At 25.0% G+C, this 27469-nt stretch overlaps 1 protein-coding gene across 8 annotated transcripts in view; it reads left to right on the top strand.

Annotated features, from left to right (window-relative positions):
• LOC100213216 (kinase D-interacting substrate of 220 kDa) overlaps window positions 1–27469 on the top strand; it is a 68924-nt gene that overhangs the window by 13947 nt on the left and 27508 nt on the right. For 6 of the 8 annotated variants that reach the window (XM_065814780.1, XM_065814785.1, XM_065814784.1 and 3 more), the window contains exons 7-13: window positions 5286–5384; window positions 7130–7228; window positions 10470–10568; window positions 11379–11477; window positions 24417–24515; window positions 24666–24764; window positions 25519–25617. In XM_065814780.1, coding sequence (XP_065670852.1) covers window positions 5286–5384; window positions 7130–7228; window positions 10470–10568; window positions 11379–11477; window positions 24417–24515; window positions 24666–24764; window positions 25519–25617 — 693 coding nt within the window. Of the gene's footprint in view, window positions 1–726; window positions 760–5285; window positions 5385–7129; window positions 7229–9533; window positions 9743–10469; window positions 10569–11378; window positions 11478–24416; window positions 24516–24665; window positions 24765–25518; window positions 25618–27469 lie in introns of those variants that run through there. The other 2 variants (XM_065814788.1, XM_065814787.1) reach the window with 2 other exon arrangements.

Below are 27469 nucleotides of genomic sequence, written 5' to 3'. Positions count from 1 at the left end.
AAATTATTAAGGAACTTAAACAACTTTTCAAAACCGTACTGTACAAAAAGTTTAGCATAATGAAAAATATTACTAATGGTCCGTAAAAACACTCGCTAATTTTAAAATCAACAAATAAAAACTTTTTATTGGTTGATTTTAAAGTTAACGTGCATTTTTACAGGCTATTAGTAACTTTTTTTATAATGCCAAACTTTTTATAAAGTACATTTTTATAAAGTTGTTCAAGTATTTGTAAAAGGTCATCCGCTTTATATTTTCTAGATGGTCATCTACTTTTATTAAAGTTTAGAATTATTGTTTGAACAAAGAATGAATTATAAAAGTTATAATTGCGTTATAAAAGTAGTAACGCTGTTATAGTGTTATTACTTTTATAATGCAGTTAGTTACTAGAGTGTTGTTAATTTTGTAGTCGTAAGTTTATTGGTTTGTTTTGTTTTTTATAATTTTCTTGGTAACAAACTTGTAATAATTTGGGAAAAAACCAGAGGGTACACCACAGATATATATATGTGTGTTTATATATATATATATAAATATATATATGTGTGTGTATATATATATATATATATATATATATATATATATATAAATATATATATGTGTGTGTATATATATACATATAAATATATATATATTTGTGTGTATATATATATATATATATATATATATATATTATATATATATATATATATATATATATATATATATATATATAAAACACATACTGAAACTTTTTAGTCCCTGTGTAATAAGCGGAATTAAGATATATAAATGATATATATAAAGCATCCTAATGGATCTAAAAATGGTTAATGGTCCATCAGTTGATCCAGCCAGAAACATGGAAAATGTTTCCATCAAACTTTTGGATGAATGGTTGTTTGAATTAAAACAATGTGTGGTTGAACTTAAATCTGAAGTTGACTGTCTTCGTAGTGAAAATGCAAAAAAGGATAATATTATAAGCGAACTAAATGATAAAATTTCCAAACTAGAAAGTTTTACAGCAAAATGTACCACTCAATCAACACAACCTTCATATATGGATATTGCCTCATCATTTACCAAACCTGGTTCCCCAAAATCTTGCAATTATAAAAGATATGCAATTATATCAGAAATTATATCTTGCAATTATATCAGAAAACTCAAAAATTAGGGAAAATAAGTCCAAAAAAGCCATATTTATTCTTAGTTTCTTTTTGTCTTTTTTTTCAAGTAGAAATCTACTTGAAAAAAAAGAAGAAACTAAGACAGTTCAAGATATTTTGCATTCACTAAGTCTCAATGCCAATGTCAAAGTATTTATTTCAAACCGAAAAATAAATGTAAAAACAAAGCCGCAACCAACAGTTATAGTTGAATTTGAAAATAACAATGCACGCAACCAAGTAATTGTAGCTGTTAAATACCTTTGTAAAGGTGTATACAAAAACATCCACATTCGACCTGAAAGAACTATAGCTAAACAAGCTGAGTTTGTTAAGTTATTCAAAGAAAGAAAGAAGGCTAATGAAGATCTACCCAAAAAATGGTATTCTTGATCAGCCCTTTAGATTTGTCATCCGCGGTGACCGGGTCCGTTGCGTAAAAAATTATGATCTTTTCAGACATGACAGAAATGGTCATGAAGGAGGATGTGCTATTTATTCAAGAACTTGCCTAAACGTAATTGAATTAAGCTTTTCTCAAATTCATTCTTGGTTTACTTTTAAACATTCTGAACAACTTTAGCTTTCACTCCCAATCAGTAAAAGTAACAAGTAGCTGATTGGTTGTATATACCGCCCACCAAAAATGATGGAGAAAACTGCTAAAGAAATAAACAATTGTATAACTTAAGCTAAAAAATCTATTGATAGTAACCGTTTTTCGGGACAATTACTTACAGGCGATTTTAATTATCCTAACATTGTTTGGAATGATGACTATTCAACAAACTTCAAAGGACCAAGCAAATCAATTGAAGCAAATTTTATTGACACACTCAATAATTCGTTTCTGTATCAATGCATACACTCACCAACATTTATACTTAAGAAAGATAAAGGCATAAACACATTGGATCTTGTTATAACAGACTCTCCAGACAAAATGAGTAAAATAGCCTTTGATCCACCTCTTGGATGTGCAACACAAGGTCACTTACTGCTCAAATGGAATCTCATCATTGAAAAATCAAATTACTCAACCCCATTTATTTTCTCAAAGTCATGTTACAAAAAAGGTAACTATGCAAAACTAAATGAAGCTTTTAATAGTTGTGATTGGATTGCTATGTTTAAAAATTTAAGTATCAATAATTCCTACAAAAAATGGACAGATATATATCATAAACTATGTGCTAAATTCATACCTCCTATATCAAAACACACACAAAAAAAAGCATCAACCTTGGATCACAATTGACATTATTAAGTTAAGTAAAACAAAAAAATAACTATGGTACAAAAATAGAAATACAAAGTGGAAAGTTCCATATCTAATCTTTATAAAACTGTTCATAATCAAATCAAAAAGTATACTCGTTCAGCAATTAGAATCTTTGAAGAAGATTTAGCAAACGATAAATGCAATCTAAAAAGGCTTTTCAACTATATTAATTCTAAACGTACATCATCAAGCCCTATTAATGCATTGATCACTGAATCAGATATTAGCATAAAGAAAGTGGATATAGCAAATGTACTAAATTTGCAATTTCAATCATTTTTACCACCGGAAATGTACACACACTACCGCATTTCCCAAACAGAACATCAAACACAATCAGTTCATTAAAAATAGACCAATCTCTAGTAGAATCACATTTACTCAAATTAGATCTAAACTAATCGTTTGGCACTGACTGCGTAAGTCCATCAGTTCTAAAAAGTGTGCAAAATCGTTAGCCAAACCATTATTGCTTATATTTCAACATTCAATTAATCAATCTGAATTACCAGAATCCTTATTAGAAGCCAATGTTACTCCATTATATAATAAAGGCTGCAAAACAGATCCAGCAAATTATCGACCAGTCTCCCTCACTTCTGTTACTTGTAAAATTCTTGAGAAAATAATTAGAGATGAAATCACAGAACATTTATCTCATAATAATCTTATATCTACCTGTCAACACGGATTTGTCACAAATAAATCAAGTGTCACAAATCTTTTGGAAACTATGGATTTTATAACCTTTGCAAAATCAAACAAAAAATCAACAGATGTTATATTCCTTGATTATGCTAAAGCTTTTGATAAAGTACCGCATAAACCTTTATTATTTAAACTGGAAAAATACGGAATTGTTGGTAAACTTTCTTCTTGGATAAACTCTTTCCTTTCAAATCGTTGACAAGGTGTTGTTTTAGGAGAAACAATATCTGATTGGGTTCCTTTCACTAGTAGTGTTCCTCAGGGTTTTGTTTTAGGACCTACTTTGTTTATTATATTCGTTAATGATCTGCCTGATAAGATAAACAACGTTTGTAAAATGTATGCTGATGACACAAAGATACTTGCCACAATTGAAAGCAAAAAAGACTGTGAACAACTGCAGAGTGATATTAATTGGATTACAGAATAGTCAAGAATGTAGCAAACTCAACGAAAGCAAGTGTAAAGTAATGCATATTCTAGGGAGTTCTAATTTACTAAAATCTGATTACTATATAAATGACCTTAGCACACATCAGAGAATTAAGCTTGAAGTAACAACAACTGTACAAGATTTAGGTATAGTTTTGCAATCTGATCTTAAATTTCAATATCAAGTCACAAAAGCATCATATAAAGCTAATCGAATGCTTGGAATTCTAAAAAATACATTTGTGTCTAGAAATTTTACTATATGGAGTAAACTTTATAAAGTTTATGTGCGACTACATTTAGAGTATGCAGTGTCAATATGGTCACCTTATTTAAAAAAAGATATTAAAATTTTAGAGAAAATTCAAAAACGTGCTTCAAAGGTACCACACAATCTTCATAACCTTAATTACTCTATTCACTGTTCAGAAACTAAATGTTCATCACTAGAAAAGAGACGACAACAGGGAGATCTAATTCAAAAATACAAACTAGAGAATTTTAAAAATAAAGTAGTCTGGCACAAAGAACCTATGAAGGTCTCTCCATAAGCTGACCAACGTTTACAATACCGCAGAGAAATCATAAAAAACTGTGCTCAATGGTATCATTTCTTTAACAATAGAGTTGCTTTGATTTGAAACACACTACCAGATGATGTTGTCATGCAGCAAAGCACAAACTCTTTTAAAAATAGCTTGGACAAGTACATTGAACAAAATTAAAACTTAATAATCTAATGAAACTGCAAAATGAAAATGCAGTCCTGAAGTTACTATAGCTTTCTCATTCTTTGGCGTTTAACAATGTTGCCTACAACAGATGAGATGCTTTACACAAAAAATGACAATAAAACTTTTTTGTGTGTAACTTAAGTTACTAATACTATTACATATATATATATATATATATATATATATATATATATATATATATATATATATATATATATATGTATATATATATATATATATATATGTATATATATATATATATATATATGTATATATATATATATATATACAACCCTCGGAATTAGGAATAATGAGGTCAGCAATAATTTGCCAACCTCAATCTTTTTGAGGTTGGCATCAGGTCGACAATAATTATTTGATACGAAGGTGTGACCATAAAATGTAGAAAGGATGTTGGCAATTTTTTGCCGACCTCAAACACTTTCAAGTCGGCAGTTAGGTCGGCATTGCCGAATGCTGACCCTAATGCCGAGGGTTGTATATATATGTATATATATATATTTATATATATATATATATATATATATATATATATATATATATATATATATATATATATATATATATATATATATATTAATAAATCGAGTGTTATAATTATTTAGTTTTATATATATATATATATAAATATATAAATAAATAAATCGAGTGTTATAATTATTTAGTTTTTTTACTATATATATATATATATATATATATATATATATATATATATATATATATATATATATATATATATATTAATAAATCGAGTGTTATAGTTATTTAGTTTTATATATATATATATAAATATATAAATAAATAAATCGAGTGTTATATATATATATTGTAATAAATCGAGTGTATATATATATATATATATATATATATATATATATATATATATATATATATATATATATATATATATATATGTATATATATATATAAAAATGTGATTATTTTTATTAGTATTCAATGACTCCTTTAATTTGGGCATCTGGTCGAGGTCATTCAGAAGTTGTACGAGTACTTGTTCAACATGGCGCAAAAGTTGAAATTGCTGACAAAGTAGTTTTTAGAACTTTTTTTATTCAATTTAACATATTTTAGTTTTTTACATTTATTTTATAAATATTCATTTAATAATAAATTGCTACACTTTAAAATATTCAATAGCAAGCATAGATTGACTGAAAGTTAATTTATCAAAAGTATTTTTAAAAGTACTGTCCCTTAATGTCTTAATAGAATCTAGTTATAAATATTGGCTGATTAAGGTGTTATTGCATCTTTAAAAAGAAATTTTTTTTGGTGGTTAAAAGAAGATTATTTAAATTCCATTAACCAAATTACAGTATAAAGCTTACAATCTAACAACTAAATCTTGTAAATATGCCTCAATTAAAAATATGAGAATGTCTTAATTAAAAATACAAACCTGTTAAATAAAAGGATTAAAAAAATTATTTCTAATTACTCACAACCAGTTCTCTCCCTCCTCACACTTTGACACTGGTGTTTAGATATTTTTTTCCTATTTTATTTGATATTAAAACTCATTTCATTTTTGATTTGTATTTTTAAACGACTTTTTAATCCTAATATTTTAAAGTTTTTCTATTTATTGATTTAAAATATATGGCTGATGAGTGTCAAAATGTATGAAACTTTAATTAGCATCAACAAGTTTTTTTTCCAATCTAACTCTCTCTAAAAGTAAAAAACTAATTTTGCTATTATTTAAAAATTCCTGAGGCTTAAGGTAAGATTTTTCATAAATAAAATGAGCATCTTTTGGAAATACAAGGATTTTGTTAAATTTAGTTTGTTTATTCAATTTTACTGATCCAACTTGTTTATTCAATTTTTCTGATCCAACTTGTTTATTCAATTTTTCTGATCCAACTTGTTTATTCAATTTTTCTGATTCAACTGGAGCTTATTAAGACCTACCCATTTATTAATTTTGAAGAAATGTAAAATAGTTTTGCAATTTTTTTAATGTAAGAAATCATTTTTTTCTTTCATCAAAAGTGTTAAATGTAAAACTAATTCCTTACTTAGAAGCCTCAAAACATGTCTCTCCATCAAAGATAAAAATTTAAGAAAACAACTAGAAACATAAGTCTCTCCATCATAGATAAAAATTTGAGAAAACAACTAGAAAATTTATTTGAATTAAGAAAATAAAACTGCAAAAAGAATTCTTTTGCAAGTTATGTTTTTTAAAGCATTTTCCAAATGTTTTAGTTTGTGTTAATTTTATGTGCTGACACCATTAGGATGTTAAAAAAATTTATGAGGAGAAAAAGAAGAAGAGGAGAAGGATAAATATCTTTTGCTGCTTTCATGTTTTTAGAAATTTGAGGTTTTTTTAAATTCTTACTCTACCATTTATTTTGTCCCCTCGCCCTATTTATTAAATTTTAAAAATATACCATAACATTTATAAGGACCTCTCATTTATTCGGCAGGTAATAGTACATCCATTGAGGTAAGATTACATCCACTGAGGTAAGAATACACCCACTGAGGGTTAGGTATTATCTAGATATGAAAACTTTTTATTACAGCAAAAAAAAATCTCTTTTTTTTTTATAATTTTGTTGTTGTTGTTACTTTTCGGAAAAAATTGAATAAATCTGTAAAAGTAAGTGTATATAACTATAATGTTAAAGTGGTTCATAAAAAAATATACTGCAATAAGTTTTTTTTATTTCTTTTGATATTTAATACTAAATGAATAGAAGTTTGTTAACATAAGTTTAGTATTTTTATTACTATTACAAACATTGTTGTTTATATGATTTCAGTATGGCACTTCTGCATTGATATGGGCTTGTCGAAAAGGTCATTTAGAAGTAGCTAAGATATTAATTTCAAAAGGAGCAAGCTGTGATGTTGCTGGAACGGTAACATTTATTAACTATTACTTTATATTTTTTATTTTATTATTTTATGATCTTTTTATTTTGATTCATTTTTGCTTATCATAGTAAAGTACAAATCTTTTTTGCATGCTGGGTATGAAACTGCTTTTAAATCTAATTCCTACTTGTAAATATTACTCCCATCTGAAAAAAAAAAGATTTTTTTTAACAGTTAACAAGAAATATTGTTTAACTTGGGCAGTTGGTGTTTATATGTAAATATTTTAATAAGATATCACAGAAGAGTTAAATGTTTTCAGATTTTTAACGGTTAACAAGAAATATTGTTTAACTTGGGCATAAATGATAAATTACATAAATTGTTTAAATATTTTAAAAAGGTTCTAATTAATTTTAGACTTAAAATGTTTTTATTTATTGATAATCTAATTTATTGTAAGGAATGAGTTTTTTAAATTTTCCATATTTAATTTCCATTATTTATTTTTATATGCATTTCCATTAATCACACCTTTTTCCTTAGATTTTTTGTCTAAAACAAAACTGTCTACCAACAACTGAATTTCTTCTTTTTGCTGTTTATGCATTTAGTGCAACATACAGCTTTTTAAACTTGTTTGTGCATTTAGTGCAACATACAGCTTTTTAAACTTGTTTGTGTATTTAGTGCAACATACAGCTTTTTAAAAGGATACAAAAGATTTACCAAAATATTTTATAAGGATAAGGAACCAAAAAATAATGATTGATTTCCATGTTTCATTGTCAAATTTAGCTAAACCTAACAATACCAAACACATTAACTTATTTTAAGACACCACAAATAGTTTTTTTTGTGTAAAAATTATTTTTCGTGTGTGTGTATAGAGAAAATAAAACTTTTTAAAAACAGACAATTTAAATTAAAAATGGTCAACATTTAAAACAATAAATTATCTTTATTGGTTACAGTATTATTTCTTTTTCATCTTAATAATTTCTTCAAACAAAAAAATGTTTTATTGCAATTGTTTCCCTTTTTTGTTGATTAACTCAATTATGTTGAATAGTTTTTAGTTTTGGCACATTTGTTTGGACACTCATACCAGTTTAATGGTATGTGTTATGTTTGTGTACGACACTGAAACTTGTTTGTCTGTTCAATTCATAAGTTAGTAATGCTATTTTTGTAGTGTGAGTTTGTTGTTTGTTCTTCTGTTAGTTGAAACAAGATGGTTTATTTGTGTCCTGTTAAAAATAAAACACAGTACATAAAAAATTGCAAAGCTGTTTTATTATTGGTTGTTGCTGCTTTTTTGAATAGATAGGACCACAAAATATTTAGGCAGTAATTTGGATGGTGTTTTTCTATACAACTATTGGAATTGTTTATTGTACTTGCAATGAGACTAAATATTCTTGTAACAAGATTTGATAAAAATGACATTTTTAACCTCGCCAATTTATCAAGAATGAAACATTTACTATTTTTTACAACTTAATACAAAGTTTTCAAATTTTTTTTATAATGATCATTGTTTTAAAGTTAATAATGTTGTTAATGTTATTTAAACTATTTATATTACAAGTTGTAACTTAATTTATATTATATAGCAGATGCCATAAGTTGATTGAGTTGATATTGATATTATTATAAAACATTAAACATATTAAAGACATTTAATGTATCATTTTTCTTGTTTTCAATGACTTCATTTTTTAAGTTTAATAAGTGATGAAAAGAATAAAATCAAACAAATTAAATTTTTAAGTCTAAAGACTTGTTTTTAAAAAAACAAATTATTTTAATTAACATATCTAAATTAACAATGACATTATGACAAACTCTTTTTGTTTCTAAGTGTTTAAGATTAAGTAGCCAAAGTAACAATAAGTAGTCATGGCAACACTTACATTGTTGTTCTATCCACATAAACAACAATTTTAATTAACAAAGTTTAAGTTTCTTTATACATAATTCTCATTGTACTATTTAAAACATGCTAATCTATAAAGAATTTAATTTTAAAGAAGTCAGATCTAATGTCAAAGAATTGAGATGTTTTTGAGTATTCAGTTGATAACGATCTTCGTTCATAAGGATTACTGAACAATAACTCTATGGGAATTATTACAAAAAACTGTTTATTTAAATAAATATATTTTATCTAATATTTATATAAAGTAAAAAAAAATAATAATAATAATAAAAAAAAAAAGTTAAACTTTATAAAAAAATAGAATTTTATGCTTTCGCTCTGACAATTGTGTTCGTCCTTAAAAAGCTTAAGATAAGTTAATGTTTTAAAAACAATAACAATATTGTTTTAAAAACAATAATAATATTAGTTTTATTAATTTAATTCCATAATAAGCTTATTTTTTAACATTTGTTTGTATAATGCAAAAAAATTTTGTGCTTAAATTTTTATATTAAAAACTTTAATATTCTTAAAAATATAATTTTTGAGAATTTTTATTAAAAATATTGTAATGAGTACAACTTCATGTACATCAGAATCAACTACTGGAAATGATGATCAAATAAGTGATAAGGTGAGACCTTTTTCTTTTTAGCTTTTTATCCTTCTGCTACATACCTTTTTCTAGTTGCAGACTTTTCTTTTACTGCAGATCTTTCAAAACAAACTAAAGATTTTCTACTATCTTTTTCTTCTTAAGTTACAATTTTACAAAGAATCTGTTTTACAAAGAATCCATATGTTTTACAAAGAATCTATATGTTTTACAAAGAATCCATATGTTTTACAAAGAGCACATGTTTTATGCAAAAAATTGCATTATCAAAGTAAAAAAAAAAGTTTTTAATTAAATTAAATATTTCATATTTATGTTTGTATTCTCTCCATAAAATCATAACATTACGTACATCAGTAATGTTATGATTTTATGGGACTAAATCTTAGCAATAAAAAATGAAGACTGATTTAAGGCAAATTAAAAGATTTTTTGTACCATGTCAAAGTGCTCAAACTATAAAGTAGTGGGCCAGCATTTATGCAAACAGCAAAATACATCTCATAAAGAGAGTGCTCAACAAAACAAAAAGTTAAGGAGCTATATCTAACATTAGACAATATTGTTTGATCCTTTAGGACTCATCAGCAGTGATTTTATAGGACATAAAATCAGAACATTACTGAGTATAAAACATTCTAATATACAATATACGATATGCTATAAAATAAATATACAATATACTATGAAACATTATAGTATACAAATATGTATATATATATATATATATATTTTTTTTTTGCAGCATAGATGGACTCCTCTTATAATGGCATCAAAGGGTGGGTTTACAGAAATGGTTGTTCTTTTGTTAGAGCAAAAGTTGAATGTAAATGCTATTGACCAGGTTATTGTCTTTTTCTTAGTATGTTTGAATACGTAACTTTTTTATATCTTAGAATGTGTTGATAATTATACGGAGAATCTATTTATTCAATTACCATTTAATTCTTTGCAAAAATGAAAAACATTTTTATAATACAACTATATGTATAAAAGATTTAATGTGTAAAAAATATTTTTTACTATCAGATTATAAAAAGTTGTGTTCATACTCATTCCTCTCACATTTATACTCTTGCCTCTCACAATGTTTTGTTCATACTCATGCCTCCCACATTCATAATCATGCCTCTCACAATGTTTTATATTAATTCATACTCATGCCACTCACAATGCTTGATATTAATTCATACTCATGCCTCTCACAATGTTTTATATTAATTCATACTCATGCCACTCACAATGCTTGATATTAATTCATACTCATGCCTCTCACAATGTTTTATATTAATTTTTCTGGTATTAAAACATAAATATATCAAAATGTTTAAAACTTTTCCATAGTATTTAGAATAATTAGTTATTACAAAACAAAAACACATGAATCTGATAAATAGATCTGCTGACGATTTAGCGTCTAGTATGTATTTAATAAAATCTCTCTTAAATAAAATCTCTCTTAAATAGAATCTCCCTTGAATAGAATCTCTCTTAAATAGTATAATATCATAGAAGCTAACTGATGTCCAAAGGCATAATAAAATGAAAACAAAGTTCAGAAAACCAAAGTTTTATACTGTAACATTGATTGGTTCTTTTATTAAATTTAAGACCTAGTGTATTTAGGTGCTTTATTTTTTTTACTTTATTATAGGATGGAAGAACAGCTTTATCTTGGTCAGCTGTTGAAGGATATTCTGACATTGTATCGAAATTATTAGAAAATGGTGCTCAAGTAAACATACCAGATAAAGTAAAACATTTTTTTTGTGTTTATATATAAAGTACTAAAGTATATACAGTAAAATTATATATAAAATGTGTTAACTAGCCTCTATACAGTCCATTTACCAAACCATTCCCAATGGAGTATAATGAGGAACTTTCTCAATTGTAGAGAACCTTTTCCTTTATTTTGGGGAGCTTTTTTTTTAACAAAAAATTCTAGCCAAGACATTAAATTTTTTCCCAATTCATAAAAAATGGCCATATTGCGCAAAACGTTGAAATTTATATCCAAAATTTATATCCTGGTTGACACACTGATTTATTTTATAAATATATACATATTTAGAGTTAATATTCATGCAGCAATAATCATATAGGTTTGTTTTATGTTGTTTAATGTTATTCTTTTTAAATCCAGTTACCCAACTATGCCTAAATATCAGCCCTGGCAAAACATTAGCCTGGTTGGTTATTACTACTTTGAGAGCTACCAGCATTAGAGAAACCTTTCAATCATCATCATCATCATCATCATCATCATCATCATCATCATCATCATCATCATCATCATCATCATCATCATCATCATCATCATCATCAGTATGTTGAAATTTATTCGATAATGCAACTTTGCGCTTTTATTCCAATTTAACGGCGCATAGCATTACTGATATTTTGTTATTGTTTTTATTAAAAATGGGGTGATGGTTAAATTTTTATTCTGATATGATTTTAAACATTGTTAGGATTCGATCACCCCTAAAAATATAATGATCACCATTATCATATAAGCCTAAAAGATGAATTTATCATTTTGTTAATGGGTGATTATGAAAGTGAGTAATGGACTCCGTTATCTTTGGTATGAAAGATACCGAAATAATTTTTAATAAAAAGAAGATACATTTTTAACTGTATCACGGGTATGTCATAGAAGTTGCATTACCTATTAATGAAGGTTGCAATACCAATCGCTTGTAAAAACCTTGATTCTTTGTTTATTTTAGGTCAAATATCTGTAAAAAACCATAGTCCAAAGAATAATCTTCTTTTTTATGAAAAAAATTATATAAAAAATTATAATTTTTCAAAATTTTGAAAAAAAATTTTGAGGTTAAACAAAAAAACTTGTTAGTTTTAAACAAAATACGCATATTTAATGGTGGTTTACATGGATTACTTTTGATGAATCGAGTAAAACTTTTAAAATTTACTATATTTAATAATAAATTATTATAGAAGTTAAAGAGCTTTCTATGAAAGTCTATTTTTATAAATATTGTTCCAGGAATATTGATTAAATGTTAAGATAAGTACATGACCAAAGGCGCTGAATTATTAAGAAAAATTGGGTATCGAGAGACATCTTTTAAGAGCATTTAAGAAAGCATAAGGCAGGTTGGACCCTTAAAAAAAAGTTTTTTTGGTGGCAAAAACCTTTAGCTTAAGATAATGTGCACATTATATAATCAGTGAACTAGAAACAGTGAGTAGTTTATTTTTATCTATAACAGCCGGTGGAAGGGTGGTACGCTGTTTAAAAGTGGAGGTTTTTTTAAGCAATGCTAAAAAGTAAAAATTACACAAATTAAATTCATAAACTAATTTTAGGTTATATATATTAAAGAATCGTTTAAAATTGATAAGGTTTATACTGTATTATTCCGAAAAATGTTATAACCGCCCCTCTAACTTTATATCATTCAAACTTTTTTAAAGAAGCTTTGTAGTTTTGATGAAAATATATTTTAATATATAATACGTATCGTTACTGTAACAGTCTTTAAAACTGCCTCAAGAAGAGGATGACGTGCCCGGTTAAGCAGAGATTTGATCTCAAGCATCCCACTATGTCATAAGTCTGCATCAAATAAATTTCAAGTATCTGTTTCAGCTGAAATAGATAAAGAAACTATATATAAATTGTAATTAAAGTATATAAAATAAAGTAATAACTGTAAAAGATGCGTTCCAAAAATTCAGTCCTATTTAATTTTCATGATCCATTGTTGAACAAAATGTAACCTTAGTCCTATTGTTTTAGGGATCGTTCATAATCACGCAGCGCTAAATTTATTTAAAAAACAGAAGATCTTAAGTTTTTTTACGTGGAAATTTTTATTAAACTTGATGAGCTAGTTTTATTTCTTAATTAATTTAAATTAAAGCTCTGCGAGGGAAAACTTTTGATCTATTTTGTTTTGTTGTTAGTGAAACTTTGCGTTTCGTAATTTATGGGGTGTTGATTAAGACCTTTAAATAGGTAATCTAAAACCTATTTCCTCTATTATATTAACTGTTTTAATTTAATTTAAATTATTTTAACATAATTTGATCTATTTTGAAAAAAATATAAATCACTTTAAGCAGACAAGAGTTATTATTTTTTAATAGAATACAACATGTACCAATATACACTCATGTATATATACATATATATATATATATTCAAAATTTTTTCATATATACATATATATATATATATATATATATATATATATATATATATATATATATATATATATATATATATATATATATATATACATGTATGTATGTATGTATGTATGTATGTATGTATGTATGTATGTATGTATGTATGTATGTATGTATGTATGTATGTATGTATGTATGTATGTATGTATGTATGTATGTATGTATGTATATATATATATATTAATTAGTAAAAAACACTTATCTAACTTTTATCTTCGACTTGAAGTTTCACCATTGCTGGATCATCAGGAAGAGTTACTAAATCTAAAAAAAAATTCAATTTATAGAAAAAAATATTTTACAGGAAGTTATAAATTATTATAAAAAATTTTTAATTACTATATATTTTTTTTTTTTTGTTAACGGGAAGTTACAGAAAGTAATTATGAAATAATTTTCTTTGGAATGGGGATAGTTTAATTTGGTCATTTGTTTTTATAATTTTTTAAGAGGTATTTTTTAAGAGGTAGTTTTTATTTAATAAATTTTCTTGATTTAAATGAGTAATTATTTCAAATTTTTCTTGCAAACATAACTCTTCCTGATGATCCAGCAATGGTGAAACTTCAAGTCGAAGATAAAAGTTAGATAAGTGTTTTTTACTAATTAATTATTGCTCTGTTCTTTAAGAACATTGAGCACTCTATTTGTAAAATACACTAACATAATTTACATATATATATATATATATATATATATATATATATATATATATATGTATATATATGTATATATATACATATGAATATTTTACATATATATATACATATGAATACATTTTCATAACGCACTTTAGCGACAATCTGTTCAGCAGTAAAATTTTTAAATAACTCTTGAGCTTCACTATTTTGATTTATTATGCTTGTCACATTTGCTTGTGAAACAACATTATGGTGGCCAGATATTGTTGAGGAAAATAATTTTCTTATCATTTTTAATTGCTCTGTATTGAATGAAAACTTCAAACACTGCTTTTCCTCATTTTCATTTTGTGCTTTGCATTTTCTTAAATGAAGCATTTTGTCATATATTTGTTTAGGTGATCGAAATTTCAGAATTTCATTTTCTACAACAACTTTCCGTATTAAAGGTTGAGTTAATGTTATAGTATCAGAAATATTAAATAGTTTATGTAATTCATTTATTTCATCTGTTGTCCAACTTTTTTTTGCGTGTATTGAATATGAATTAGATTGAAAATTGTATTCCTCATCACTTTCACTAACATCACTAGTTTCAGAGATATTTGAATATTCGAAAACTTGATTTTCTTCAGAATGTAAAATCTTTTTTTTAATATTGGTTAACCTAGATGATGATTTAGGGAAAACTTCTGATTTTAGACTTTGTGCTTTAGGTTCAACTTTGATGTCTCCCAATAAAGTTTCAGTAACTTTTTCAGATGCCTCGCATGTATCTTGTTTATTTTTGTTTAGGTAATACCACCGTTGAGCTATTGTTTCTTTATGTTTCATAAGGGTTGCTAACTTGCTTTTATATTCAGGATGATTGTCATAAAAAAAAGTAAGCAGACTTTTTCAAACCATCGTAGCACTGCATCGCTTTTCAATTAAACCTTCATTTGGCAAACATTTTGAAATAAAAGAATTCAATTGAGTTGAAACACCGCCAGATTCAAACGCACACCCAGACCATGTTATAAAAAAGTTTTCAGACACTTTACCTGGAATTGCGTTGCATATAATTTGATTGTAACAATCACACATAACTTTCAGATCAGGATTTAATATAATTTGACATGGACCGTATTGTTTAGCGGTTTTATGTTTCCTCACTAAAACGATAAAACTTCCTGTTAGTGAAAAAGTTCCTTTTCGAAATTCTGAAGCTGTCATACTTGAGACAGCTCCATACCGTGAAACATTATTGGTTATTAGGCCAAAAAACATACAGTCTCTAATATTTGTAAACAGAGTTTGAGTAACTAGAAACTCTGACGGCCTGTTTTTGTAATTATTGTAAATATATTTAACTTTTTAAACAATATCTTGATAAAAATCACTTTTAGTTATAGCTTGAAAAGATTCCTTCAGAATTATATTTTCAGCATCTGCCATCATTACATTATATTCTCTTAGTGCTTCTTCACCACGCAAAGAGGTTCGCCAATTACTAATTTCTTTCTGACAAACATTGAGAACATCAGCAGATAGGACGCAAGGAACAACATTGAGAACATCAGCAGATAGGACGCAAGGAACAACATTGGAAACAGTGGGAGTTAATTTAGAGCCTTGAAGAAAATTTACAAAATGGCTTAATGATAACAAATAAGAACGTTGAGTGCCTGGCTCATAACCTTTTTGTTTTGAGTAAGGGAACCATTTATCTTGTAAGAGTTTAAGGTTTAATAGACTTATGTAACATATAACAGTCAAGTTGGGTAGCATTAGAGAGTCTGGTAAAATGACTTCCATCATTCTTCTAATTTGATGCATTTCATTTGATGCAGCTTGTGGATCTTTCTTTTCTCCTGATGTACTTTTTAAGTAAAGAAGAAATGTGTGAAGATAATCTTGAAAACATAGAATGTCATTTTCTCCTTTTTCAATTATAGTATTTGCTTCATTATCATCATTATCATCATTACTGCTTTTAGGTTCATTTGGCAAGCAAGATGCTTGGAAATATCCAACTTCATTTGGTAATTTTGTCTTAAATCCTGACCCTATTGAATTAGGTAAAGCAGAGTTTGTTTCAGTGCATTCAGATACTGACATATTATTACTTTCATCATAAAGTTGCTTTTTGTTAAGCATTTCTCTATATGTAGCCAAATCATTTTTAAGATGATGGGGAGCTCGATAAAGATGATCATGTATATTTTTTGTAACAATGCTACATATAGGACATGTATTTTGTCTTTTTTTTTTACTTTTTCTCCACGTAGGGATCTTGTTTTTCTTAGATCAAAAATACCTCTAGCTTTTCTAGCTACTTCAGGATTAATTTTATGTACATTTCTAAGATGTCTGTGAAGATCAATAATGTATGCACCACAGTCTATTTCTGTGCATTTAACTTTTTGACGGAGAGACTTTTTTACTTCTTTCAAATCATTTTTTTCAAACTTAATATTACTCTTCCATTGTTCAAATAACTATAATAGAAATACAAAACTCTAATTAAATAAGTCTTCTCAAAATAAATTAAAATAAATTTATAAAATAATCATTATGTATTAAATAGAATAAAAAAAAAATCAGAAAAAACTTTTTTTTTTTAATTTTTTCAAAAAAAACTTACTTTTTCAGCCTCAGACACCAAACCAACTTTCATAAATCCTGTTAGCATACTTCCCATTTTTGTTTGTTCATTTTCATTCATGGCTACTCAACTGTTTAAGCAACAAATATTATTCTTGAGAATAAAACAAATTTAATTATATTCATATAAATTTATGCAATTATATTTTTATAAATATTTAATTGGTCATAATTTTAACCTGTGAATATCATTGTTCAATTCTTTATTCTTTTTAGACTAGATTAATATGAATAACAGAGCATGATAAAACAGTAATCTTTCAAAAGATTATCAAATATTTTAAAATAAATAAATTTAACTTTTTTTTATGACAAATCAAAAACTTTTACTTACAAATCTTTTTCCAAACCGCTTATACACTTTGGTCATATCACTTAAGTGCTCCTAAATTGTGAACATTAAATTTATAGATATTATATATCTTAAAAGTAGATGTTTTTTATTTATAATTCCTTAAAAAAAAAGAATTCAACTCTCTCTCAACTCTATAACTCCGAAACACAAACCTTGACAAACAAGGCCGCTGTGCGGAGAAACAAGTTGAGCGCGGTACTACCAGGGTGGTGGTAATTATATTTTACGTGGTGGGGATCAAACTCGGAACCTCTCGCTTATACGACGCCACTACCGTATAATTATACATTAACTAATGTTTAGAAATAAAATCTGCACAAACCAATTAATTACGCGGTAGTGGTGTAGCGGTAGAGCGCTTGCTTCATAAGCAAGAGGTTCTGAGTTTGATCACCACCATGACCCTGGTAGTACCGTGCTTATCTTTTTTCTCCATGCAGCTGCCTTGTTAGTCAAGGTTCGTGTTTCGGAGTTATAGAGTTGAGAGAGGGTTAAAACCACAATTAAGTAGCCTCCTGGTCTGTAGTGGCATTGTTGGCATTGGGGAGTTGAATTAAAAATAAAAATAAAAAGTGTCTGGCAACAGATACTTAATATAATAAAACATATAGTAAAACAAAATTTACTTCATATTTATTTTCAACATCTATAACTTTAAAATCTTTACCAAAATATAACACAATATATTATGCATCAACCAATTGTTTAGTGTTTTCAACTTTATCAACTTTAGTTGTATTTCTATCATCTTTCACTTCTTTTTCACAATAAATATATTCATTTAATTACGAACAAACCTGTTAAAAACAACACATTATAGAAAACAATTTTAAATAAAAAAAGATCATTGATCAAAAAAAAAGATAAGTTTGTTACATTAACTCATAATAAAAACTTATATTGAATAAAAACTTATATTTTAATTTATATATATATATATATATATATATATTTTAATATATTTTAATTTATATATATATATATATATATATATATATATAATATATATATATATATATATATATATATATATATATACATACATACATACATATATATATATATATATATATATATATATATATATATATATATATATAATATATATATATATATATATATATATATATATATATATATATATATATATATACATACATATATATATATATATATATATATATATATATATATATATATATATATATATATATATATATATATATATATATATATATATATATAAAGAATCATAAAGAAAAGAGAATACTACATAACAAATTAACTATAATTAGCTATATCATCATAATAGATTATATAATCATCATAAAATTATACTCGCACATATAATATTTGCATATTTTTAATATGTTTAAAATGATATATTTAAAATACTTTGCAATAAATAATACTATCTATTACTTATTGCAAAGTACTGTTTTTTATCATAATATACACTAAAATGATTTAATAAGTAAAAAAAAGGTACGGGTAAAACATACTAGCTATTTGAGAACTTTTTAACCTTTCTATTAAATTTTGTGAAAAAGTACTACCACAGTCTAAAATAAATAATATACAATTAAAAGATTACTCAAAACTGCTTCAACAAACAACATGAAACTACAACAAATTTATGATTTAAATTTATAATACAACACAGTTAAAAATTAACTTCAAAAATGCTAAATGCAATAAATTAGCTTAGTTATTTAAGTTGATTCTGACAGATTCTTACCTGATGATTTATCAGTTTCATCTTCCTCTGAAATTTCTTGATTTCTATAGTATTCGAAATATAAATATAAATATAAAGATAAACCTTATATAAATGTTATATAAATTATTAAACATAATTATATAATTAACACATATATGTTGTTCAACCATATTCAAAGAAAGCTATTTAAAGAAAATGTTCAACTCTAACTGAAAGTGAAGCTTATAATCGTTATTCTACTATACTATGCTAGTGAAAAATTTGTAAAAATCTTTTTTGGTTAAAACTGCCTTACATGCATTCTATATTTAAACTACTATATGTAAAATAAAATGAACTATATGTAAATTTTAATAAGAAAATATTAAAGCAATTAAAATAAGTTTGATGCTACGGCATTTCATATAAGCTGAGAAATAAAAATTTTGAAATATGATCAGATAACACAGATCAAATTATTCCAATATTGAAATTTCAGTCCTATAAAAAGAGTTTGAACATTTTAATTTAAAATAGATTTAATGCACTCCTTAAAATCACAAAAACTCGTTCCCATTTTTGAATTGCAAACTTAACAGTTACAAAGATTTTATAAAGTTTTCAAACATTTTCTCAATAAACTATTGTGCATCACAAGTAACTATTGTGTATTACTTTGATATTGCAACCCAAATTTCTCTGCTTTCTTAACAATAATAATTTATTCTAACCATCTGACTTAAGTTACATTCAGCAAATGTCACAAACAAATTACAAGCTTTCATGGCTAGAGTTATTTTAACTCATACATTTATGATTCTCAAACAAATAATAAATTACCTTTCTGAAATATATGACCTTAATAAAACTTCTGCCTAACAATAATTCAAAACAATTTAAACTTTTAATTTACAAAACTAATATAACTTAAAAAGTATAGTGATTAACTAAAACTGAAAAGATAACTAAAAAAGATAATAATGCATTAGATTATAACAAAATTCAACAATAAAAAAGAATACTTGAATTCTTGACATTCCCTCAACTTTAGCGAAAAGATAAATAATTGCTTCAGGCACCAGAACTTTAAATACATATTCATTATACTAAAAAAAACAAGCTAACAGTTATGCAACGAATTTTTCAAAATTCTAAAAAGATCTTTGAACTAACTCATAATTATATTTTACATATACTGTTAAATGGTAAATAAACATAAAAAAAAAAAATTATGACAAAACATAAAATTTACTTTTAGAGAACTATATGACCGAGCCAAAGCACTATATAGATAGTGTTGTTGATCCTCACTTAACAAGTCAATTAGCTCTTGATCACATAAATTTTCTGGGAGTAAAACAATAAAAAAAAGTTTAAAAATACATAGCATTTATTTTTTTTTACTACTTGAAATCTTAAAAAAAACAAAACACACAACTTTTGCTTTTACTTCCTGCATTAAATAAATCATGTAAACCTAAATACCATTGCTTAAAAATGTTAATTTTTAAAATTTATCTCATTCTCTCTTTCTCTCTCTCTCTACTCTCTATTTACCCCCTCTCTCTCTCTCTCTCTGTCTCTCTCTCTCTCTCTCTCTCTCTCTCTCTCTCTATTATATATATATATATATATATATATATATATATATATATATATATATATATATATATATATATATATATGTATATATATACTGCTTTGATCTTTAAGAACATTGAGCATTCTATTTGTAGAATACACAAACATAATTTATATATATATATATATATATATATATATATATAAATAATATATATATAATATATATATAAATTATATATATATAAAGTTTATAATAAAACAGATTCATTTTATCATCTTAACAAAAGTATTGTTAATACCTGCCCAGAAAATATAGATCTAAGTAAGAGAGAAGAAGCAATTTCCTCAATTTTTTTTTGTCATTTTTTGAACACCTAAAAAACAATTTTTTTTAAGCTACTATTTGCTTTGCCTTAATTTAAAAGTAATAAAATTAAAATCCTCAAATAATTTGCAAGCACGTTGCAAGTGATTGTTTATCTCTATAATTGTTCAATAGAGAAAAATATCCAAAAAATAAAACTTTAATTTCTTATCTATAAAAGCTTTCTTTTTCATATTGGTTTACTACAAGAGCTTATTTAAAAAAATTATCACTTTTTAAAAATAAGCAATAAAAATAGGTATGTAGTTGTTAAAAAAAATTTTCTGATATTTGTTAATTTAAATATTTTTGTATAGACGCTTATAAAAAAAGTTACATATAAACAAATGAAAAATAACCTCTACCAACTAAATCGTTTTTTTTCGTTGGAGAAATTTTACAACAACCTTAATAATGAAATAATTAAACTAAGTAAATTTATTTTAAATCTATATCGAAACATTTTTAAAAGTTATTTAAATGAAAAACATTTATTTGGTATAATATACTTTTTTTTCTTATAATTTTATAATCTTATAATGGAAATTATTAGTTTATAAATATAAATAATATGCAATACATTTTATGTAATAAAAAGTAATTGTATTCTTATTAATCATATTGCATTTGATTGATAAATGAATATTGCAAAATTAAAGCTCTAGATTGTTTGAAAGTTTGAGATAAATTAAATATTGCATTGAATAAAATATACTATTGTAGAATTATGCTGTTAACTGAATTTTACTTTACAATTAAAAAAGCATTTATGTTTAGAGTCTCATTAGAGTCGCATTAATATTTTTTAATTAAACAAACCCTGTTACATTATTTAACTAAATGTTGCATTATTTAATTAAACTCAATATTGTATTATTAGAGATCCAGAGAGCAAAACTTTAACATTGCATATGATTAATTAATCATATGCAATGTTAAAGTTTTGCTCTCCGGATCAGGATTTATTTAACTAAACAATGCAACATTGAGTTTAATTAAATAATGCAACAGGTTTTATTTAATTAAATAATGCAACAGGGTTTGTTGATTTTAAGTAATGCAACATTGTTTTACATTTATCACAAAATAGTATAAAGTAAAAAATAATATTAGAACTTATTATAAGCTCTAGTACCATTTAATACTTTATACCTTTTTGTATAAACATAAGCCTTATGTTAAGAAATAAACAACAAATACAGTAACAATTTAATACCTGCACATATTTTACAGACAACATCACCAATTGTACCTCCATGGCATTGGATATTGATTATTTTTTTACATAAGGCACATATAGTTCCAGAAAAGAAAGCGTTCCCCGAACATACGTGGCATTTAACGATTTGAACATGTGTTATAGCTGGGAGTTATAGCTGACTAAATATTTTTGAAACTTTTAATTAAATTAATTATGTTTCTAACCAACAAGGCAAATCAAATCAAAACTTTAAAATCAAAGTGTTTTAGTTAAATCAATATAATTAATATTGAATAATATTAAATAGTTAAAACATTAGCATTAAATTATTTGTCCAAGTGCTTATGTGACATTGACTCTGGTATGACATACATACATACAGTATGTATATAACTAAACAACATTTAGTGAAAATACAGCTTCAACTATTTTTATTTTTTGATAAAATCTATTTTAATAATCCGTTTAAAAAACTAAAATTAATATTATTATTACAAACTTTCCAAAACATTCTAGAAAATCTAAAACCATCTTAAACAAATTTTTGAAGATTCCTCAAGTAAATTTAATGGCGGAAAGCTTTAACATTTTCTTACCGGTGCCGATTTGACCTATTGCAGGTTGCAAAAACGAGTTTAAACACATTTCGGTTGCAAAAACGAATGACGTGGTTGCAAAAACGATAGCACTGTTGCAAAAACGAAAGCGCAGTTGCGATACCGAAAATAAATCTACATTAACGAAAAAAAAATGACAATACTGAATTTAACTATGGTCATCATCATCATCATCATCATCATCATCATTTTAGCATTCTTGTTTGCATAGTTAAATGTTTTTCATGTCTTTTCTCCAATATAGACAATTTTGAGCATCATCTTTACTTAACTGAATTTTTATATGTCGTTTTAAACTATTTCTACTTTTACTTTCAACTTTTCTCCTGTAACTAATAACTCTTTACACGTGGATGACCAATAATCTGCATCTTTATACGCTTCATGCCCACACTATCTTATATATACAATCACTATCATAGATACAATCACTATTTCCAACATGTCTTCCTTTCGTATCACTGTCTTCCTTTCGTATCATTTAGAATCACACCACATATGATAATTTTTTTCTCTGTTCTTTCCGGACATGGAAAGAACAGAGAAAAAAATTACATACACAGTTTTAACATTGTGCAATAACAGATGGTTAATTCGTAGCCTCACATTCATGTGGTCACAAAATAATTATATAAGATATATTACAGCAATAGTAATAAATAAATATGGAATTACTGCAAATGATGGTATATATTGATAAAAAGAAGTTACATTAAGCCTGCTCCAACAAGTCTGTCTTATGACAGAAGTATTAAATATTTATAGTTAGTGTGTTGTCTGTTTATAGTTTAAGCTTGTTTTATGCCAACACAATATGCTAATGAAGTGTTGGTAAGTATAAGTAATGAGTCAAACTTTCAAACTTTTTAACGGAAGCATGAATAAAAAGCTAGAATAAAAAATCAGGAGTTGATAATAATTTATTAATGCAAGATAATATCTTGATAATATCTATACAATCATATGATTGTGATAGAGATGCATGAAGAGTTGGATGATTTTAATTTGATCAGTTAAATATAATTGTGATAGAGATGCATGAAGAGTTGGATGATTTTAATTTGATCAATTAGATATAATTGAAAAAAAGAACTACGAATAACTTTTTTTTATGCTTAACTTTATTTTTAATCAATTAATTTTTTTTTCTAAATAATTACCAAACTTTAAACAAACATTTTTTGATGTGTAACTGTAGTCCATAAATTTTATTTTACTATAAATTATTGTCAAATAATATTTATGTAACTTTAGAATAGGTATTTTTTAAACATTAAATATGCATTAAGTAAACAAATACAAGAATTCAGTTAATTGAAAATATTGCTGAAGTTATTAATACAACTTGATTTTTCTTCCAGAATGGACTAACACCATTAATGTTAGCAGCAAAAGAAGGACATATTGCAGTAATAAAAATTTTGCTAGTAGCAAGTGCAAAAGTGGATACTACAGATAATGTAAGTTTTTTAAATCTTTTTTTATGGCTGTTTTGTGTAATTTTTTTTATTGGTGTTTTAGTCCTGCTCGGTTGTGGCTTTTATTTTTTTAACTTAATTTTATGTTTATCCCCTGTTAATATCTTTAACATTAGTAGAAATATACTTTAGGAAAAGAGAACAGCTCTTTACTATGCAATAGATCAAGGTCATTTGGATGTAGCTACAGAACTTATAAATAATGGTGCAAGCTGTAACCATAGAGATAAAGTTAGTATTTATTTGTTATGATTATTTTGTTTAATAAAAAAAAAAAAGCCTCCCACCTTACCCTTGTAGACATGTAACAGTTTCTGTGATATACTCCTTCAAGTGTTAGAATAGTTTCAACAGTAAATTAAGCTGGGTACTTTAAATCTCCTACACAGTTTTAAACAGCAGTCAGCTGAGTATCTTCTAGACAGTTGGTAATGGTAAGTTGAATGGCAATGGGCTGAGTTAAGTACTTTCTAAAAATGAATTGGCTGAGTTGACACAAGTAGTTATAGATTTAGTACTTTCTAGACACAATTAGTTGTAGACTGAGTACTTTCTAGACACAAGTAGTTGTAGACTAAGTACATTTTAGAAACAAGAAGTTGCAGACGAAGCACATTCAGGCATAAATTGAGTACTTTCTAGATAAGTATGAATAATAGTGGAGTTCTTTTTGATTTTTCAAAAATGTTATGAATTTTTTGGAAGCAAGTTGTAAATATTTCAGAAGCTTATTGTAATTTTTGTAGAAGCATATTTCATATAGGTTTTTTAGAAGCTTATTGTGAAGTTTTAAGAAGCATATTATGAAATTTTAAGAAACAAATTGTGAAAATTCAAGAAGCATGTTATGAAATTTTAAGAAGCATATTGTGAAATTTAAGAAGTATTTTGTGAAATTTCGAGAAGCATATTATGAAATTTAAGGAAGCATATTGTGAAATTTTAAGATTTTACTTGTTTTTTTAATGTTCAAATTATTTTTAAGGATGGAGAGACTTTGTTAATTCGAGCTGCAAAAAAAAAACACACACAGTGTGCTAAAGTCCTTTTAGCCAATGGGGCTGATTCTAATGCATCTGACAAGGTACAAAATATAATTACCTATGAAAATCAATGCCTAGTTATTTGAAAAATGTTTTATTTTTTTGAGGTATGCGATGCTAAGCATATTTACTCAATTTATTGTGTTTTCTATTATATATACACTACCGGTCAAAAGTTTGGGTTCACTTGCTTTATTTTTCAACTCTATGCAATTTTCTTCAAATATTGAAGCTCCCACCATTAAAAACTAGTGTAAGATTAATTTATTTTGACATTTTGATTATAATGAGATTCACACATCTATTAGTGAACATAGAGTGTAGGGTTATCATCAATATTGATAAATACAATAATAAATACTTTAGGTATATTTTACTTAATATTGGGAGATATTTTGCTGTAAAATTAACTTAATTAACTTTTTTTCACTGTTGTTGTTTATAGTTTTATTATATAGAAAGGTATTTTTTCCTAATATTAAAATAGAAGACAAGTATATATTTTTTGTTTTGATTGACAAAAAATGGGTAATAAAGCAGAGCCAAGTGTTGAAAAACTAGCTGTTATTGTGGCATTACTCAAGGAAGGTTATTCAACACAAAAAATTGCTTAAAAAAACAATGTTTCTCAAAATGCAGTTATGAGCATTGCAAAGAAAGAAACTGGATGTAATCGAAATTGTCATCGTTCAGAGAAAAAAATCGTACGCGAACTGCTTCTGAAATTTGCCAAGAATTTAATTCTATTACAGTTTGAAAGGATGCGTTGCTGCCAAAAAACCACCTTGCGACCTTGTGCAAATCGAGGGCATCATGGATAAAATAAGTACCACAATATTCTCCAAAAATATGCGTTTCATGCGGGAAAAGTATTGCGAACCGCTGATTTGTTTTTCAACAGGATAACGATCCTTAACACATGTCTAAATTCTGCTGTAATTATATCAAATAAAAACAAAATGAAGTAAAATATATGGAATGGCCTCAGTCACCAGATTTAAATCTGATTTAAGTCTATTTTTTTTTTAAATTTTCTAAAATATACTTCAGGATTTACAAAATAAACTCCTATTTTGCTGAAAGTTTTTTTATTTTCTTATAAACAATATAAATAAACACCTTTGATAAGAAAAGTCTTAAATTTTTGTGCATATTGTATATTTAATCAAATAAACCAAACTTTTGATATATATATATATATATATATATATATATATATAATATATAATATATATATATATATATATATATATATATTTGAGGTAGTATATATATATATATATATATATATATCAATATATATATATATTTAAATTATAATTTATATATATATTATATATGATAAGATATATTATAAATATATAATATATATATCTATATAATATATATTATATATATATATATATATATATATATATATATATATATATATATATATATATATATATATATATATATATATATATATATATATATATATATATATATATATATATATATATATATATATATATATATATATATATATATATATATATATATATATATATATATATATATATATATATATATATATATATATATATATATATATATATATATATATATATATATATATATATATATATATATATATATATATATATATATATATATATATATATATATATATATATATATATATATATATATATATATATATATATATATATATATATATATATATATATATATATATATATATATATATATATATATATATATATATATATATATATATATATATATATATATATATATATATATATATATATATATATATATATATATATATATATATATATATATATATATATATATATATATATATATATATATATATATATATATATA

This window comes from Hydra vulgaris, chromosome 12, assembly GCF_038396675.1.
Source record: "Hydra vulgaris chromosome 12, alternate assembly HydraT2T_AEP".
NCBI lineage: Eukaryota > Metazoa > Cnidaria > Hydrozoa > Anthoathecata > Hydridae > Hydra > Hydra vulgaris.
Note: the sequence above shows the minus strand (reverse complement) of the source record. Positions and strands in the feature narration are given on the sequence as shown.